This window comes from Sander vitreus, chromosome 5, assembly GCF_031162955.1.
Source record: "Sander vitreus isolate 19-12246 chromosome 5, sanVit1, whole genome shotgun sequence".
Lineage (NCBI taxonomy): Eukaryota > Metazoa > Chordata > Actinopteri > Perciformes > Percidae > Sander > Sander vitreus.
The window spans coordinates 27,721,565-27,741,617 of NC_135859.1; the positions used below are offsets into that span (position 1 = coordinate 27,721,565).

Genomic DNA, 20,053 nt, shown 5'->3' on the forward strand with positions numbered 1-20,053 from the left:
ATATATACGTACATTTAAGGGTTCTTAAAAGGCCCTGCGTGTCCTCAGGCTGATTAGAGCTCTGCTCAGGTTTAATGTGAGTTGATAAATGTGATTTATATATTAAGTCCTTGTACTAATAAAAATGTAAAGAGTAAGTTGTCAATTCTAACTGGTAAAAGAAATAATCTAATAATTAATACATTATGATACAGTACAATTAAACAACTACTATAAAGGAGAAGCGGTGCAGTTTTCAAATGATGTCAAAAGAGCAAAAAGACCATCATACATGGTATTTTTTGCTTCATATTTGACATTTTGCCCATTCAAGACAGGAGGTTTGCTGACTTTTTTAGGCAAACACATGGCTTTCTGCTTCACATTAGTCTTCGCAGATTCTTTTACATGATCACGTGAATGCATGACACAGGCATTTGAAGTAACACCCCACACATATTTTAAATTGCTATCAATGACTGTTGCAATAATGATTCATTATACCATAGTAGTGATTTTAGACATCATGAAAGCTGTTGCTCTAAACAGGTGTCTTATTTCTGAAAAACATAAATTGTCTGCCTCACAAGTAGTTTCAGTAGATTCTGGGCTAAACATATGAAGAAAACAGTGCCACCTACAGAAACACAAACATACTGGGCATTCGGTGTATTTAATAAGTTATCTCTTGGACTGGCAGTGAATTTACACCACAGCAAAACTAACTAGCATATATATGTATGTATTTTAACTTAATGAATGCTGAGTTAATTAAGGTAACGTTTTCTGACTGAAATCAGAAATGAGGTCGCATTTTTGTTACATTCTACAGATGAAGACTGCTGTACATTCTAGTCTCGTTTTTATAGTTCATTGATAAAGGCATAATAAATACACACAACGGTTTTGGTGAGGGCATGAAGAATTCAAAGATAACGTCACAGATCACTAATAAACTTTGTTTTTGTGCCATAAAATAATAAACCTTTTTTGTTGCAACTTTTATGTATTACAAAGCTTTCTTTTTTAATATCTGCATCATTTACACAAACACAATAATCTGAACACTGAATACTATATTACTATATATATTGTGATGATACTATATTTATGATATGACATAATCACATAATTCATGATTAGTGTCATATGTGTCACCTCATGCTCCTATTGCACCTATCATGCATATGTTATCAAAATATAGATATCATTGATTTTATATTTTTTATACACCTTATATTCTTTATAGTAGCGTTTCATTTGTTGTTTTGTTTTTAGGGTTAGTCTTATTATACACTGTGGCATATACTGTACTACAGACTACACTCTTGATAAGTAACAGATACACACGATAAAAGGCAGCTACTGTGTATCTCATCTCATCGTCTCTATCTAAAAAACAATTCTCCTTTTCTGAATTCATGAAAAACAAAATGGCAAAAATGCATGTCACACATCTTACGTATACACATCTCATAGAGCGGGATAATAAGTTAATTGTTGGTTCCTGCTGAATATAGTATAGGATGTAAAAAAGCATCCTTCTCCTGCTATTTCACTGTGCATCACTACACCCTATGTTTTGGCTCATTAACTACAAATTGCAAATATTTAAATCACTGCAAACCAGTTTCGGAGCCATTCTATAGATTTTTCTGATTAATTACCTATTTATATAAAAATCTAGTTGCAGATATTTGACATAAGTAATACATCATATTTAAAGTCACATTATTTGTTTCTCAAAGAAATATTGTCAAGTTTAAGGATCCTCCAACGTCTAAGATTTGCAAGTTGACTGCCAAAAGTAAAGAATTCATAAGCCATGTTGTTGGGAAATCATGCCCAGAGGACAAGTAACATGTTAACACACCTGTTGTGAAAACAACTGTAAGAATTTAATTACAAAATTAAATTAAATAAGTTACTATTAGTTGCATACCAGTTGCCTATAGGTTTAAGAGACTAGTTTGAGTCCAGCTGGAGACCTTTGTTGCATGTCAGCCTATCTCTGTTCTCTTATTTCCAGTCAGCTCTCTGCTGTTTACTGTATAACAAAAGCATAAAATGCCCCAAAAAATACTTTTAACAAAAATAAGTTGCTCTTCAGTAGTTGGCTCTCAAGTCTGAAATGGCAGTGTGTACCAGAGAGAATTTTCCACAATGGTCCCTGCACTGTATTACACTGCAACAAGTGATTAGTGATTATATTATTATTATTCTTATACATATATATTAGAAAAGATGATAAATAAGGGTGATTAAGTGTTCTCTATAGTGTACTGTCTACCTCAAGCAAGACACATGATTTTAACATCCTGAAAAGATAAATTGATGGCACTCAATGGCAGCATCAATAGAGGAAATAATCTAATAAAATGTATGGCATGTTTTTGATGAATGTCAAAGTTAAGTACTGCATATACAATTTTTATTTTAGGGTGAAACAACCAGAAGTGCAGCTGGTTTGTCCTTTTGATAGATGACATTACTGCTGGCATTCATTTTTGCACTGTACAACACATACATTCTATACATTCCAAAAGAGTGAGATTATTACTTTGTTTCTTTCTAATGTGTGATTACATTCAGTACACTCCACTTACTGTCAATCACCTAAAAAAAAAGTCTTCTTATAAAGAGTGTCTTTGGTAGCGTGCACAGCGGATCATTTCAAGCTAGGAAGAAGTTTATTAAAAAAACATTTCAAATGAGAATGTAATTTTACACACAGTATTGGTAAATGGTGATAACTCTAAAGGACATTTAAAGCTTTAGTGCGCAACTATTTTATATTAATGAACGTCCGTTACATTCAAGCCATTGCCAAATGAGTTGCTACAAAGCTAATTAAGACTTTCAGCTCTACACAACTCTCTCTGTATTTCTCGGTATGGCTATGTTTACAAAATGGTGCCGTCCGGTGACAAAAGCAGCGTTTAGCTTCGGAGACGAAGAGGTCATAAAAATTACAAGATCACCAAAAGCTTGCATCGTGAGGATGCACCGACACTGTTGTTGTCATTACTTAGAATTCCTCATACGGGCGACACAAACTATGCACTATAGGTTTGAATGCAGGTGTTTCTGTGTGAGCGCATCTCTGTGTGTTTTGGGTGGACCCTTACCGAGCTGGTGGGCCTTTCTGAGGCAGGAGAGGGAGGCGTTGAGTCGGGCGCACTCCTCTTCGTTGGCACCAAACTTCTGCAGCAGCTCACACACCTGCTCCTCGCTCATTTCCAGCAGGCCCTCCAGGGTTACCTCACCTGGGCTCATCTCCTGCACAAACACATGACACAGATACACACATGGTTAAGATCTTATATTAATACGTGGATCACATGGTTTACAGTTAAAGAAACACTTTGGCAGCCTCCAATGACAATGAAAAGACGTTGGAGAAAATAAAAAGACGTGGAGAAAATAGTTTTCAGTGATTATGTTTATCAGTTAAGTCAGTTTGTCAGTTAAGAATGGAAAGAGGTGATGGACTGTAAAAACGCTGGCTTGTCTGTTGAGCTTTTAATGCATGGATTTGGGTTTATCTCTTGCCACAAATGAAATACACCTACATTTTAAGACCAAAAAAGCTGCAATCCCCTTGGCTGACTGTAATGGGCTGAGACACCTGCTAATCAAGTAAAAAGGCCTGGAAATCAAATTTAAGCTTCAATGGCTCATTAATGGAACAATTATTTCTCAAACCAAAACACACATTAAAAGATGTGATATTAACTATTGAGAGTGTAAAATTCTGTGGAAAAACTTGATTGACATTTCTATTTCGTGTTTTCTTGAAGCCAGCATCTAGTGGCCTTTAGAGGAACTGCAGCTTAAAACACTGCTGCAGTGGCTGGAACATTCAGCAAAGGGGGTTGCTGTGGCTTGAGAGAGAAAAGACTAAATAATAAAGCGAAAAAAGGTGACATGCAAATGCCCTGGCTCACTAACATGGTATCAATATTAATAAAATAATATGGTTTAGTTCATCAATTAAAAAAAGAAAAAACAAACACTAAACTAAAAACAATTCACACACATTGCACACTCAAGTTAACCAACTTAAGCCATTTAGTGATCATTTTCTAGCAAAGAATGTGAACAGTGAACACAGGTGACTTCAGACAGGAGACAAAATAAAGGAAATACCTGAAAAAAACTATGGAAGAAACGTGCAACAAATGCAGATGTTTCCATAAAAGACACAAGCAGTCACTAGATGGTTTAATGATTATGAAAATGATGTAAATCATATTATATGGCCTTCACAGTCATCAGATATCAAAACAATTTAACACCTAGGGGAGATTTTGTTAGATAGCACTCTCTTTCACCGATCTATTCATTATCAGATACCAGATTTTATATTTGAGCAATAATATCTAACATTCTCACATTGTTATTATGGTAGATAAGATGAGCGTCTGGCTGGACATATTTACCTCTGTGACCTCCTTCCTCAAGTTGACGATGCGGAACCAGTGGCCGAGGCGAGGGAAGTCCTCCAGTTCGACACTGCGCTCCTCTAAGGCCACTTTGCACTTACAGGACAGCTGGCGGCTGAAGTACTTTACCAACTTCCCCTGAGAACAAAAGGGACATATACAGTGACCTCATCACTATGTGTAGGCAGTAAACCAACAACTAGACATAGCCCTGCATTTATGGTCTTTTCGGGGTTCAACTGTATACTGATGTAACACTGATGATACTTAAACACAAAACAAATACTGAAGTTTTGACTGTTTTTGTAGCGTTTGAAAAGCTTGCTTATCTTTATAAAAAATATTATATCTGCAGGATACAATGAAACCACAACAACATACAGATTATATATGAATTCAATGTTGTGTCTAATTTCAATTTTGGAAGAAAATAGTTCCCACAGAAGTCATATGTGACCATGACTTTACTTCTGGAAAGAGACGTTAAGTTGTTCAAACACCATTTTAAGAGCACCACAAACAACATTGTATACACCTTATTTACAGGTCTTTGCAGTGGGTTTTTCAAAACCTCTTTCTTTAAAAAAATTTTTTTAAAAAAAATAAGGAATTGTTAGCCTCATTTCAACCTTCTTTGTTTTGTTCTTTCATATTGTTTCATCTGCTTGCCTGATTTTGCATTGTTTTGTCTGCAACTTTTTATGCTGCTATCATGGCGTGGTTCAGCCCAGAAGTTTGGGACTTCATTGGTTAAATAATTGTTATTTGGACAGTGGAGGCAGGTTATAAATTGAGGAACCATAGACAAACGTTTTAGGCCCCTGTGGAATAAGTATACATTCTACCAAAGAGTTTGAGATAAAGACACTCAATCCCACCAGACTTGGCAACAATTTTCTGTGGCTCACACTGACCTTTGACCTATTTGTTATTTATGCAATCATAATAAATCTAAAATATGCCTCCTTCCAACAAAATAAGTTACCATAATTACGGTATGCGGACATCACACACATTTACATAACCATATCACCAGGGAATTATGGTCCAATACAAACACTGAGTAAGTGCATTGAACAAATCTTCTAAACAAAGACAAAACTGAGGTGGTTGTTTTTGGAGCCAGAGGAACTGACTTTTCAATCGAGCCAGAGGAACAATTGAAAAGTCGCCGCTTAGCTTCAATCGGCAATGTTAAAAACAACAGACAAAGACAGAAATCTTGGTGTAGTCATGGACTCAGACCTGAATATAAAAAGCCACATTAAGACAATTACAAAGTCAGACTATTATCATCTTAAGAATATATCAAGGGTTAAAGGAATTATGTCTCTTGCAGGATTTGGAAAAACTTGTCCATGCTTTTATCTTCAGTAGACTTGACTACTGTAGCGGTGTCTTTACAAGTCTCCCTAAAAAAAAAAAACTGCAGCTGATTCAGAACGCTGCTGCTCAAGTCCTCACTAAGATCATGAAAGTGGATCACATCACTCCAGTTTTGAGGTCTTTACACTGGCTTCCTGTCTCTCAAAGACTTGCTATTAAAATATTACTTTTGGTTTATAAAGCACTAAATGGTTTAGGGTCAAAATACATGTCTGATCGGCTGCTACATTATGAAGCATCCGGACCTCTCAGGTCGTCTGGGACAAGCCTGCTATCTGTCCCCAGAGTCAGAACTAAACATGGAGAAGCAGCGTTCAGTTTTTTTAAGTATCACATATCTGGAACAAAGTCCCAGAAAACTGCAGGTCCGCTGCAACTCTCAGTTCTTCTAATTCAAGGCTGAAGACTTTTCTTTTTGATGCTGCATTGCACTGTAACTTTTCATACCTGTCTTTTCTATTTTAGCTGTTTTTATTAGGGGTGTTGAAATTAATCATTGCATCGATGCATCGCGATGCGGACCATAATCGATTATTGCCTACTGATGTCACTTGTTGATTTTCTTGTAGCTGCTTTTTTTGTTTTTGCCTTTTGTCTGTTGTCTGTTGTGTTCAGATTCTGTTACATGAACAAAGTGTCTTTTTTAAGAGCAGATACAATAAAAAGGGGCGTTCATACATATCTGACTGCTTGAATTTGTTGATGAAAACCATGTCAATAAATAATAATATTGAGGAGGTGACGCATCATGGTGCATCGGGATATCAAATCGGATCGAATCAATGACAGGATTATCATAATTGAATCGTGAGACCAGTGAAGATTCACACCCTTAGTTATATTATATGTTTTTAACTGTACTTTAATGTTTCATGCAAAGCACTTTGAATTGCCATTTTGCTGAAATGTGCTATACAAATAAAGCTGCCTTGCCTTGCCTTCCTTAATGAAGTCTTCAGAGGGGAAACACCATGTCTCTGATGAACTACACTTAAATAGATTTAAGGAAATGATTCACACTTTCTGATTGCTACATTTTGTCATTTTAAAACTGTATTCCCCACAGGTTTTATTAGTCCTTGGTGACACTTCAATACACATTAATAATTAACCTGATTATCACAGCATTACATCCTGTGAGGGCATAGTCAGTGTAACTATAACCCTATTAACACCTTTGAGTTACTCAACCTTTAAATGATGCTGCCATGTTAACATTTAATTCGTAGACTTTAGACTCTGTTGCTCCTCTCAAAAAGAAGATGATGAAGCAAAGGAAACCATCCCGTTGGTATAACTTCCAAACTCGCAAATTAAAACAAACCTCGCCAAAACGTAAATGGCGTTCCACCAATCTGGAAGAATCTCGGCAAGACAGTCTGAAAACATATAGGAAGGCCCTCAGAAATGCCAGGTCAGACTATTACTCATCACTAATAGAAGAAAATAAGAACAACCTAAGGTTTCTTTTCAGCACTGTAGCCAGGCTGACAGAGAGTCACAGCTCTATTGAGATCTATTCCTATAGCTCTGAGTAGTGACGACTTCATGAGCTTCTTTAATGATAAAATTATAACAATTAGAGATACAATTATGTAACGCCCTGCAGTGCCCTGCTACGCCATGAACTACTACAACTACCTTTTCTAGTCATAGTTCCATTATCTTTATTGTGACTATTATTGCCACTGTTCATCACACCCCAAACCGGCACCGTCAGACACCGCCTACTAAGAGCCTGGGTGTGTCAGAGGTTTCTCCTTAAAAGGAAGTTCTCCTCACCTCCCGAGGTTTCTCCTCCCCACTGTCGCACTAAATAGAAAAATGGGAAATTCCAGTGTTGGAGCAGCAAATTATTCAGACACACAGCACACATACAGGATAGGATACAATATACATGAAATAATAATAGGATATAATATAAGAACAAATAATTCAAAATATATAAATGCTGGGCACCTGGATCGCTCAGTTGGTAGAGCGGGTGCCCATATATAGAGGTTTACGCCTCGATGCAGCAGGTCGGGGTTCGATTCCGACCTGCAGCCCTTTGCTGCATGTCATTCCCCTTCTCTCTCCCCTTTCATGTCTTCAGCTGTCCTAATAAAATAAAGGCCTAAAAATGCCCCAAAAAAATAATAAAAAAAAATATATATAAATGCTTGCTCTTGGGGGAATTACTGGAATTGTTGGGTCTTTGTAAATTATAGAGTGTGGTCTAGACCTATTCTATCTGTAAAGTGTCCTGAGATAACTCTTGTTATGATTTGATACTATAAATAAAATTGAATTGAATTGAATTGAATAGATAACAACATGATGAGCAGCGGTGGGAAGGTGGGGACTACAAAACATATTTCATGCTGAACCAAAAACATGAATTAAAAACATGACAGCAAGAGGCTTGTGTTGAACAAATGAACCCAACTGTCAAATAAATCCATGAAAACAGTGGTTATTGTTTGAATCATGTAAAATGCCCTTATCAATCTATCACTATAGCCCTGTTATTAAAAGTAATAGGTGATTATTCAAGTATGCCAGTGTAGCTGTCAACTTAATGTGTAAAGCCCATTCACTTATTTGTATTATTTATATTAATTTAGGTTTTCACAGTTTTATTAATAATACATTTTTGGGAGGTTGTCATTACCATATCCCACAATTTTCTCATATGTCATATTATTCTTATTTTAGGTTGAAAGTATGTGAGGTATACTGAAGCGTTTTGCAGTTAATAGCACGTTCTTCTCTTGGCCTTCGATTATATGGCAAACAGTAGTATCCTATTTATGACACTGCTCTATTTAATACATCCTATTTTAAAAATGTATTGCTAATTGAAGAGCTATTTCTTGGTAGGTAGGAGGACAGTGCAATGACCTGGCAGTGAACCTGTGCTAGAGAAGTAAAGAGATAATGACAGGGTGCTTCGTGGGACAGAGCTGGGTTCACTCTAGTGTCATGGGGTCACAATAATCTAAATAGATCTTCAATAAATGCATAAAGAATTAAATATATTAATATACAATGAAATTATAATAGTAATTTATGGAATTAATCCATAAGTAATTGTATAAGTCATATACATACATCATAATAAATAATGTCATCATGTGTTTATGTTGTATATATTTTACTGTGAATCTATTTGGTAAAAACTCTGCTTGTCAGTCGTCACAGACAGGAATAGGCATAACATTAGATTTGATAATCAATCTACACTCTTCTCTGCTCTCTGCTCCTCCACAGCCAGTCTAAATTCCATTTCTTATGCTGACTGACCCCTTATTAAGTTTTAAACACCTTTAGTTTATGGCTTGAATAAATTACTAAATGGCTAAAGGACTTCCCCTTTATGCAAAGGGACAACGCTATACTGTACTATATACTGGTACTTCAGGCTTCAACATTAGCACCATCTACCAGCCAAATGCTGGTAAAATATGCAAGCGGCTGGTAGATTTGTTCAAACTAACCAGCCAAAAAAAACAATGGTAATCTATTGAGTGGCTGGTAAAAAGTTAATTTTCAACCCTGCTTATATTATAAGTATATCAAATACATACATTTTATGCAATAAAACAAGGCAGCTCAGAATTCAGGACAACCCCAAAAGGCATCCTGTTTTAGTACATACTCAACTGTTGTGCTTAAGTACAATTTTAGGTAGTTGTACTTTGCAGTATTTACTGAATTCTACATCTGATGGGAAACCAATTTTCTCTGCAATAAACAGTTTTGACAGCCAGAGTTACTCGTTACTTTACAGATTTTACACAAAACATAAAATCAGTTTTTCGTTATGGATTAAACTAACAAACTGTATTTAGCTCAACCATGGCCCTCTGCAACATAAATGTTACCTACACATCAATGCATCAGTAATAATAATATAAATGTAAGACAACCACAGCAGCCATTTTTCTGCATTACGAGTACTTTAACATTTGATAATGTAGTTCATTTAGCAGGTACTTTTGAAGAAGTATTTTGAATGCAATACTTTTACTTACGGTACAATTTACACTGTGTATTGCTGCTTTTACTTTTACTTAAGAAAATGATCTGAATACTATTTAAACCACTGCTTATATTTTGCTCATTAAAACATGTCCCTTTCTGCCATACTGAAGCCCACACTGTTAACGTGTATACATTTTACTTTATGACCTGGCAACTTATACGTTTTATTTCGAGCACAGTGTGCTGCACGTAGACAAGCAGCCAACGACATCCAGGAGCAAATGATTAAAGTATGAGATATCTGCAAAACTATATCAGATAGAGTATATTTTTACAAGTTTGATTCATCTTTTTTGTGACATTGCAGAGAAAATAATTAATATGTTGAAGAAAAGATATTTTGTTTTGTTTTGACTGTATACTTCCTATGACATGGCAGGCAAGATTTACAGCAAGCATAGTGAAGCTGAAAAAAATTGGTCTGCTTAAAACGATGTTAGAATAATACCCAGGCCCACAGTGGGTGACGTGATGCTTGAAGACTTAAGGATGATACATTTTAATGGCCCTATTCCAAACATACACCTACAAAATGACTGCTAGAAAGTAGACAGTGCTGGCCTAAATCAGTGCATACCAAAGTAGAAACCAGTGGAGGAGGGACTCGCAAGTCACCTCTGAATGCAGAAACCCCTACAGCAGCTGCCCACGGCTGCAGACATTTAACCTGGCTAAATGTGTTGACTTCTTACTGATCATAGTCTTACAATATCTATAAGTCTCATGCAGTGGTGGAATGTAACTAAGTACATTTACTCAAGTACTGTACTTTGTACTCCACTCCATTGATCTGACAGCTTTAGTTACTAGTTACTTTACAAATTAAGTTTTTTTCACACAAATCACATTGTTTATAAAATACGATGTTTTATTATAAATTAAACTACCCAAAAATATAACAGCCTACATGTCCAGCTGACATTATTAGCCGATTCAACACAGAACTGTTTTGATTGTTTCCAGTTTCCAAAATGTGAGGATTTAGCTGCATCAAGTACTTTTACTTTTAAGACTTTAAGTACATTTTCCTGATGATACTTACATACTTTTACTTAAAGTAACATTTTCAATCCAGGACTGTTACTTGTATTTTTACAGTGTGGTATTAGTACTTTTACCTAAGTAAAGGATCTGAATACTTCTTCCACCACTGGTCTCAGTCTACATCCACTTAAAATATATCTTGCCATTGTTATTTGTTTATGACAATGCAACAATAAAGCATGACATAAAGTAGTCTAACTGGGTATTATTCAGTGCAAATGATAGGAGGATGAGTGAGAGAGAAATAGAAAGAGTATCAATCAATACTTCTATTATCAAGGTCTATCTTTCTCAAAAAGTCACCCCCATAGATATTTTAGTAAATGTGAACTAATCCTAAATTTCTTTTTAGCCATTGAAGCAGCATGGCTCTCGCAACGGTAACACTGTTGAGCTGTGGGTCAGTCGATCTACCACTTTGGTCCAGACTGAAATATCTCTGCAATGTCTGCAAGACACAAAGAAGCTGCCGTTCTTAAGGACTACAATCTCAAGTGTTATTAGGCCTTACTTGACTAAACATGTAAAACAGTATTATCATAGGTAAGGGAGAGGACAGAGAAAAGATACTCAACTTTAGAGTTTAAAGAGTTAAAAAACAGAAGTTTTGTTTACACTGAGCACTCAAGAAGCCCTGCTTGGTGAGAACAATGTGGCCAGTGGCCCCTGGGTAATGTGAGTTTAATTCCCCTGATATAACGTGAAAAACCGACCACCAAGCAGCATCGCCATCCTAAAACTCCGTCAGAGCAGATTTGGCAAGGCAAACTTTCCTCCCTTGCTGTTGAGAAAACTAAAAGGGACTGAACATCCTGTACTGTGGGCAGGTGCATATTGCACAAGCATAAGCTGCTAGGGCTAGCAGGCTAACAATAGCAGCCCACAAGCTGAAAATGATCCATGTTTTTAACACTTTATTTTTACCTTCTGTCTCTGCCCTTGCATGAACTGCGAGACATGCAGAATCCCTGTGATAACGCTGCTTGTATTTTTTCACCATCGTGTTACAAAAGCGCAACATCAATCAATACTTCCTGAACAAGAAGACAAGCCCACCCTGTGTCTTAAACTGCGTGGACATTGGTTGGGCAAAAATAAATGAAAATAGCCCAAAATATATTAAAGGAGGAAAAAGTCAAGTTGACGAAATGTATCAAAAAGACCTTACATCCCCTTTAATGTTCTCAAACAATAAAAACTGAAAAAGCCAAAGGGGGTGGGAGCACAACTAAAAGTCATGTAATTTAAAATGTACACATTTATGTGTATATAGTACTTTAAAATTGCAATTCCTTAACCGGTAGTACCCAAATTTAGCAATACTGAGCTGCAGTATTCTGTAGTAATTAACCCTCTGAGGACAAAAGATGCACCAGCGAGTCCAAGCGATGTTTGACAAAACTCCTACTTTATTTACTATCTTATTCATATATTACGCTACTTTTGTAAACCCAAGACTTTTGTAAACTCATTTCAAGCACCAAACAATTGAGTGTAGGTATGTTTTCACAAGAGATTTGAGAAATATTTCTATTTTAGGGCCAAATTATCTCTTTATACATTGCTCTGGAACAATTTTGGGCGTCAATATACAGAAAGCGGAGTTTGTTCTGAACATTTTGATATGAAACACATGGGGATCAGGTCATATGCAAATACCCTTTAAAGGAGAATTCAAGAAGATATCTAAAAATGCCGTTAGACCTCAGAGGGTTAATAATGAATAATTAGTACAATTAGTAATTAAGCAACCAAACTGGTATGTATATGTTAAAATTTAAATACATCATATGTGTAAAGGCATTCTCAGTGCACTGATACATAGGTGCTAGATCTTAAAAACATTTATTATTATAATAATTATTCATATTATTATTAATTGAAAACATATTCATAAACCTGAAGAGGCCCAAACACCAAAATAAAATCATGATCTCATTGCTACTGTGATATTTTAACATAAAAGCAAAGTTTAATGGCAAGGGAACACAATGGTTTTAGACATAGGTGATTGTCCACAGATCAACAAGAGTCAGACCAATAAACCGTATTGAAGCAGAATCATGTGGAAATTGTACTCCAATGATTTAGTAGTGCACTTCAGCCGCAGCAGGCAACTGTTTTCCGTGAAAAAATGCTTTAAAAACACACTGTACATTTCCTGCTCAGCACTAAACAGCAGACAGACACAGTTTGCAACTGGCTGGTGAACAAAGTGGAGCATTAAGTAGCTGAATAGCCACATACTTCCCTCAGGAGACTAAAAACAGAGATAAAAGTAAAGTGAATATTGGACGTATATGCCAGCGTAGTGTAAACTTTACTGTTTGCTCACAAGTTCACCATATCAACTTAAAAGAAGAATAAGACAGACAATGTGACAATCATGCCCACTCTAAACAGCAATTGGTCACAGGTGAAAGTAAGGTAGGGTTTGAACTTAGACTGTCCGAACGTTTGCACCCGTATTCCCATTTTGTACAAGATCAGGATGGCATGCAGTTCGTTTCAGACAAGAGGAGGCTTTACCAGGAGGCTTTTCATACACCCTTCGAGTGTGGCCACTTGGAACAGGTAGAAACACTTGTGCCTTTAGACTAGTCCTAGTTTGCTTTAAGCATGAACATGAACTCTTTAACCTTCCAAGCTTCAGTAAGAAATACCTTGGAAGTAAAAAACAAAAGCTGATGCTACACTTCTTGTTTAAATAAACATAAATTCTGTCAATTAGAATTAATAACACATAACGCTTGTTTTGACATGCCTTCTTTTCTGTTAAATGAATTACATTATTGGATCACATGTCATACTCCATCATGTGTCTGTATATCTATAAAAGCCTAAAAAAAAAAAACATCATTCATCATGCGCGTGGATCATTCCAGTGTATCCAAGGGATACCGCCAACAATGCATAATTATATTAATGGAAACCAGTATCATCCCTTCCAGGTAATGATATAGGCGGCTATTCTTGGTAAAGCTTCTGTCTAAAGCAAGGTCAGTGCTCAACGCCTCTAACAGATTGTGTCTGAGGCCCAATCTGGGTCCTTTAGGTTAATAATAGAGATGTAAAACAGAGATGTTGTACAGGAATCTCCCACACACACCACACTCAATAAAGATCAGGTTAACGAGGAAGACTTTACGTATGGCTGACGTCATTGTGATCCTCAAGAAAACCCCTGGTGGACAACTCATTTGTCGTTTAGGACAATAAGAGGACTGCAACTCAACTTTCCAACTCAGAGGATTTGAGGAAGATTAGACTGTGCTCTCTCTTGTGAATTAACTGTTAAGTTTGTTTTCCTTTGTTCTCATGCATTTCTAATACTTTTTTCTTTCTGTTGAGCATTTATTTCAAATATTAGTTTTCATTTAATTTCTGCTGAGAAAAATCTAACAAAAGTAAATAATACAAAAAGCTGATATGCAGTACCATCCAGAGCAAATTTATGCAGTAGCCCAAGCCATATCTGTATTTGTTCCCAGGTATTGGTTTTTTTTTACAAGAGGATTGTAGCCTACATTTTACAACAGAATAATTGCAGCCCATAACAGTATGTGACTACCAAAATATTTCACTCTGACCTCAATTCATGGTGGTGTTTCTATTATTTTGTCTGGTTGGGCATGCACTCAATAAAAATTTTGCCAAACTCTATATTTTTCAAGCAATGTGAATGTCCTAGTAGCATAAACAATTTGTTTATTGTGAAGAGTGTATCAGTATTAAACCAAAACTTCGACAGAGATATACCTTGTGGTTGCAGTTGAACAAGTGAAGTGTTGCTGTATCACTTGCTGTAACTGCTTCATTTATAGCTTCAGGGTGTATGCAACAAATCTAAGTCATCTCTGGATTATGGATTTCTATGCCGTTATAAAGGGGGAGTTGGACAATTAATTGTACTGGGGAATTACTACTTGGAAGCAGTGAGTGGTGATACTGAACCATAGGTACTAAGATGTTTGACACACAATTTGTAAATCACTGTATTCAATATTCTTACATTGAAAGGCCCACAAGCTCTAAACTAATTAACTCTGTTTCCAGCTGCAGAACCTGTTTTTTAGCCAAACAGCATTGAGATAAGCCTACTGCATGCTACCTGCCCAGCAATAAACAACAGAGAGACAATACAGAAACTAGCTGGTGAATGTAACGGAGCTAAAGGGACAGATATTTTTTTCTCAGGAGTTGATGGAGACCCCAGAGGTAAGGTAAAGTGAATATTGGACTTCATATTCATCAAGAGGCCAAAAACATGATTTCAAATTAATGCTAATGTCTGCGGGATGTGTAGTTTGGCAACTTTTTGCTATAATTTTAGCTTATAACAACTAACAACTTTGTAAGGTGATAGCTTTTTTCAGACATTCTGCCTTCAAGTGGCTAAGAAAATCTGTTAATGCAACTTTAAATAATAATTGTATTAATCTGGATGTGCTTTGTTGCAGGATCCATACCTGTCATAAATGTTGGCCCCAATTTCGGATTGTAATTTTTTTCTTTTTAGATAATCGACTGAGTACAATCAATGGAAACACAATTAGTATTAACTTTGTCCAAAAAAACAACCATAACATTGTTAACTATCAAAGTTATGGGACATGATGTTTTTTGAATGTAAAGTGACAAGACTTTGTTCAAAAATGTTCATGAAATGGAAGAGAATTCTGACGTTGCTTACTCTTCAGAAGCCATGGAAGTGAAATGACCATGTTCAGAATCACAGTGTCACTTTGAAGAACTACTGTACATGCGTACAAAGTGAAGCCAGATGTTTTACTATTGTGGTGTATTAAAATACCCCCAATGCATTATATTCCCGAAATTCAATTCAATAGATCAGGTATTAACAGATGAATAACTTATAGATAGACATTTATTGATCCTTTCGGAAATTCATCATGCACCATACAGCTCATCAGATAGACAGATAGACAACAGGACCACTAAACCCCCCCCCCCCACACACACACACAACAACAATACACAACACAGAGTATCTCTACATTATAAAATAGTAAAGTGCAGTATCATTAGCACCAGTGGGCTATCAATAGTAAGGTGCAACATCATCAGTGACATTTTAATATTATACCAAAGTGCAGTATTATCACACAGAAAGGATCAAGTTATTTCCCCTAACTTATTCAGTAGTGTAATGCTGGTAGGAATAAATGATTTGCGAGCCCGGTTGGTTTGTAAGGACGGCACCCTATATCTTCTGCCTGATGGCAGCACTTCATACGCCTGGAATAGGGGATGTAGCCCGTCACCGCAAAATGCTTGTCCTTTCCTCACCACCCTGGATTCGCAGATCGTGGTGAATGTTTTGGAACCTGTATTGTCTACACAAGTTTGCAATTGTTTTCTTGTCTTTGCTGCCTTGCATTACTGCCCTCTGCAGGCACCAGAAATATGTTTCACATCACCCCTCATGCTTGTGGGATGTCAGCAAGTGATACAAAAAATACTGCCTCATAAAACAATTAAAACAATCTACAGCACCAACAGTTGTCAAAAACTCTTCAAGGTCTCCTTAACCACATGGGTGTCACTGCAAATGTATGTATATTGCCATCCATCACTTATTTTAATGGAACTTATAATGTACACTATAAATTAATAAAACCCTTGTCTTGTGATCTTTGTGTAACTTTTCACAACATTGCAAAGGAAGGCTGAAATGAAATATAAATGTAGGTTGAGAAAAAAATTAAAAGACCCTCCTCCGCTTTCCCAAAAAGTCTGACTACTCTACCATCGGCAAAAAGTAAAGTTACAACACCCTCTCTATTTTATGACTCCTTTCAACACTGAATAGCACAGTAGGTACAGATATTTCTGCACACAGGGATGTCACACTGGGGGGGAAAGGGGGCCTGAGTATACAGGGCCCGTATGCCTACAGGGTCCAGAATATGGTGCTACGCCCCTGTCTGCACATGCTGATCATTTACGCTTTAAGATTGCCAGTGTGTATTTAAAAAATAATAATTTAAAAAAAAAACTGATAATAATATCTGGGTACATGGACAACTTTAGACCCTTTTTAGCTGGGCTCAAGCCTCATCTCAGCCCCCCTTAAAAATTTAAAATGTTTAAAATCAATTTTAGTGCTTTAAGTTAGAGTTTACGAACTTGTCTGTTAGTGACAGAGGACAAATAATTACAGGTTCAAAGGGCTTGAAACAGGTTTAATATCCTGTGTCGCTGCAGCCGATGCTATGCACCTGTAACCCCGTCAAGGAAAGGGTTAACAGAAACGTAGTTTTGGTTGAGTCTCTATCTAATCTGTCAGAGGGAGAGCAGGAGACGGTTGTAAAGTTTAACGTTGGTAGTCCCCAGAGAAGAAGTTGGTAATTTCATGGCGCACATTAGAACCCAAATTGAAACGTAAGCAACTAAAATTGCTGAATGTTAGAACATTGTGTCAAACTGGTTGTTATTACTGTGACTTATAAAGTGTCAGGTGTAGTTCCATCATAGTGCAAGTGCAAGGCACTGTATCCGTGTCACGTTCTCATTAGGGACTGAGCCCCCCTAAAGGTCTGATCCTAGAATCGCCTCTGTCCAGGTATGTCTTAACTTTCACTTTGAAAAAGAGCTAAGGATTCATCATCTCTTTGTTATCTCAGTTTCCACAAAAAGTTCAAATCATGACTTCCATCAATCAAATCTTAGTTTTAAAAATTCCATTCACAAAGTTCTGCCAGGCTACTAATGACATATTGTAACATAAAAAAGAATGCTTCTGTCATCCACAAATAAGCCAGTAACCACAATGCTTTGCAAGGCATTCAGGGAACATAGTGAACATGTATCTTCACACTCCTGCTCATTTCTGTTAGCACATTTGTAGCCTACTTAATATTAGTTCTCTCTCCTCTAGGATTACCTTCTGTCCTCCGCCTGTGCAACACTTGCAAACTTCACTTAATAGCTCAGACACAGCATGCTATATATTTTATAACATAGCCTATAGTCTCATATTCATGTGAGGTTGGGGTTAGTGTGTGGCACTCACAACTGACTAGGCAACTTTATTTTTATGTAATATCTCTCCATTATATTCCCTCTGCGACTTAACTTTGTGTTGACGGTACACAGATACTCAGTGCTGAGTTTATGGCGTATGGCGTTATCGCACTTAATGGTATTTGTTTTAATCCCCGAGGCATCGCCATAACATTCTTACAGGCCCTTAGCGCTGTGCTGTGTGTGGTGCTCAACAGTGAGTTTTCAGTGACCTTATCGCACTTTATGGCATTTTTATGTCCCGTAAGAGTCTCTCACTGATAAAGGGGAGGAGGTGGGGGGCTTTGGACTGGTTTAAGTGGTCTAAAAACAGACAGTCTGATATATCAACCACTACACCGGGATAGTATGGCCATTACGTAACGCAATTTACGGAATATCCCACAGGCCAATTAAACGGATAACGATATTTTGCAACACTTTCAGTAATCTGCTCGCCTTGCATAACAGCAGGGCCTGGATGCGCTGCGAGGACAGATGCGCAAACTGGCATATTGGTAATGGATTGTAAACACGGGCTGCCTATAGGCCTCGGCTGCCTCAGATATTATTCTGATGTAGAAGAGCCACCTTCTCTCCCCGCCACCTGCAGAATGCGCAAGTCTATAACAGCCCACTGCAGCCCCGTAGCCTCTTGGTTTATTGCACTGCACAAAACAGATAGCAGTGGGCTTTACCAGAAATATGTGCACATGTATGCAATGACAACACCGACAGCAGAAAACCAGTTTATCGTTGAAAAGGCACCGAAAAATATGCATAGTAGTGGCCTAGAAATATAACAGACGGTGACAGCCCCCCGTATAAATGTCAGCAGAAATTCAGTCAGTTCGCTCAAATGGTGCTTACCTCCAGCGTTCGTATCTCTTTTTGTGTCAAGTCGTTGGATGTGGCACATTTGGTCCGTAAACCCTCCAAACTAGAAATGCTTATGTCAATCATATTTTGCACCAACTCGCACTGCTGCAAGGCTTTCTGCAAACTAAGATGCTGCTCCTCGCTTTTTGTCATCTCCTCGTTCATAGTTTTGCGAGCAGTGGTCGTTATTTTCCCTTTGCACTTTGAAAAAATAAATAAATAAAAAATAAAATAAAAACAACAACAAATAATTCAGAAAAGAAATGTGGAGAAGCCCACCGAACAGAGCAACCTGCAAAACGCCATGAAACGAGATTTCGTAGGTTTACAGACGGGGTTTGAGCCGGGAGAGAGTCGACTCCATTGCAACAACAGTCCTCGTAGTTCCTGCTGTTTCATCAAGGTGTCTCTGGTTGTAGGCTAAATCAAACACAATATGAAGATACCGAGCGGGACGACACGGTTTGCCACAGCATCCATTGGGTGGCCCTTCGTTTGAAATGGATGTTTCAAAAAAAGAGAAGCTGTTTAGAAGAAGACGTATTGAGGGGGAAGCCTTGTGGTTTTAAAGGTGCTGATGTGTGGATTGGATGCAGGTACTCCCTGTCTCCCTTGGCAGCAGCTGCATCCCGGTTCGCTCCCACCACACCGACATGTTTCCTGTCAATCAAACCCACAGCAACAGCATCGCATCGCCCAGGCACCGCCGCGTGAGGGGCTGCTCTCGCGAGATTAGCGTCAAGTGCGGTGGGCTCACTGCTTTAACCAATTTCTCCAGGCCTATGTGAGGAGCAAAACTAACACTTTTTACGTTTGGAGGAAAGGTGGGGGGCTCTGTACGATTATCATAATGTTTACACACACTTAGCCTATGTGTACACCCCCATACAGGACGCCTACACTCCTGCAGCACACCATTTCGAGCCTATGTGTTTGTTCAGTATTTTCATCTTTTGAAATGTATTGACAACATATTTAAAGCTTGAAATTCTCATACAATGTTGATGAATTTTAACTTTTATTTTCTAACCTTTTTTTAGATATGTCTGATTGCTTTCTGGTGTGTCTGTGTGACTGGCTGTGTTTTATTATGTGACTTATTATGTTGTTTTTTCTTCCCCTGTAGGCTACTCTCGAGTTTCTTCTGACTTTAATCTAAATGTTTTTTTCTTTTTTTCTGTACTGGATGCTTTCACCACTTCAGGCCTAAAAGAAAACCTTTAAATTAAAGAATCTGAGGAGAAAACACCCCTCTGTGGTTCCTCCTC

At 37.4% G+C, this 20,053-nt stretch overlaps 1 protein-coding gene across 2 annotated transcripts in view; it reads right to left on the reverse strand.

Moving 5' to 3' along the window:
* The window catches only part of ksr2 (kinase suppressor of ras 2), a 106,901-nt gene extending 87,840 nt beyond the window's left edge, over positions 1 to 19,061 (reverse strand). Inside the window, exons 1-3 of one of the 2 annotated variants that reach the window (XM_078251338.1) lie at positions 18,777 to 19,061; positions 4,422 to 4,562; positions 3,108 to 3,258 (exon numbers count right to left, since the gene is read on the reverse strand). In XM_078251338.1, the coding sequence (XP_078107464.1) occupies positions 3,108 to 3,258; positions 4,422 to 4,562; positions 18,777 to 18,950 (466 nt within the window). In that variant the 5' untranslated portion in view covers positions 18,951 to 19,061. Of the gene's footprint in view, positions 1 to 3,101; positions 3,259 to 4,421; positions 4,563 to 18,776 lie in introns of both variants that reach the window. The other variant, XM_078251339.1, reaches the window with a different exon arrangement.
* Positions 19,062 to 20,053: the final 992 nt, after the last annotated feature.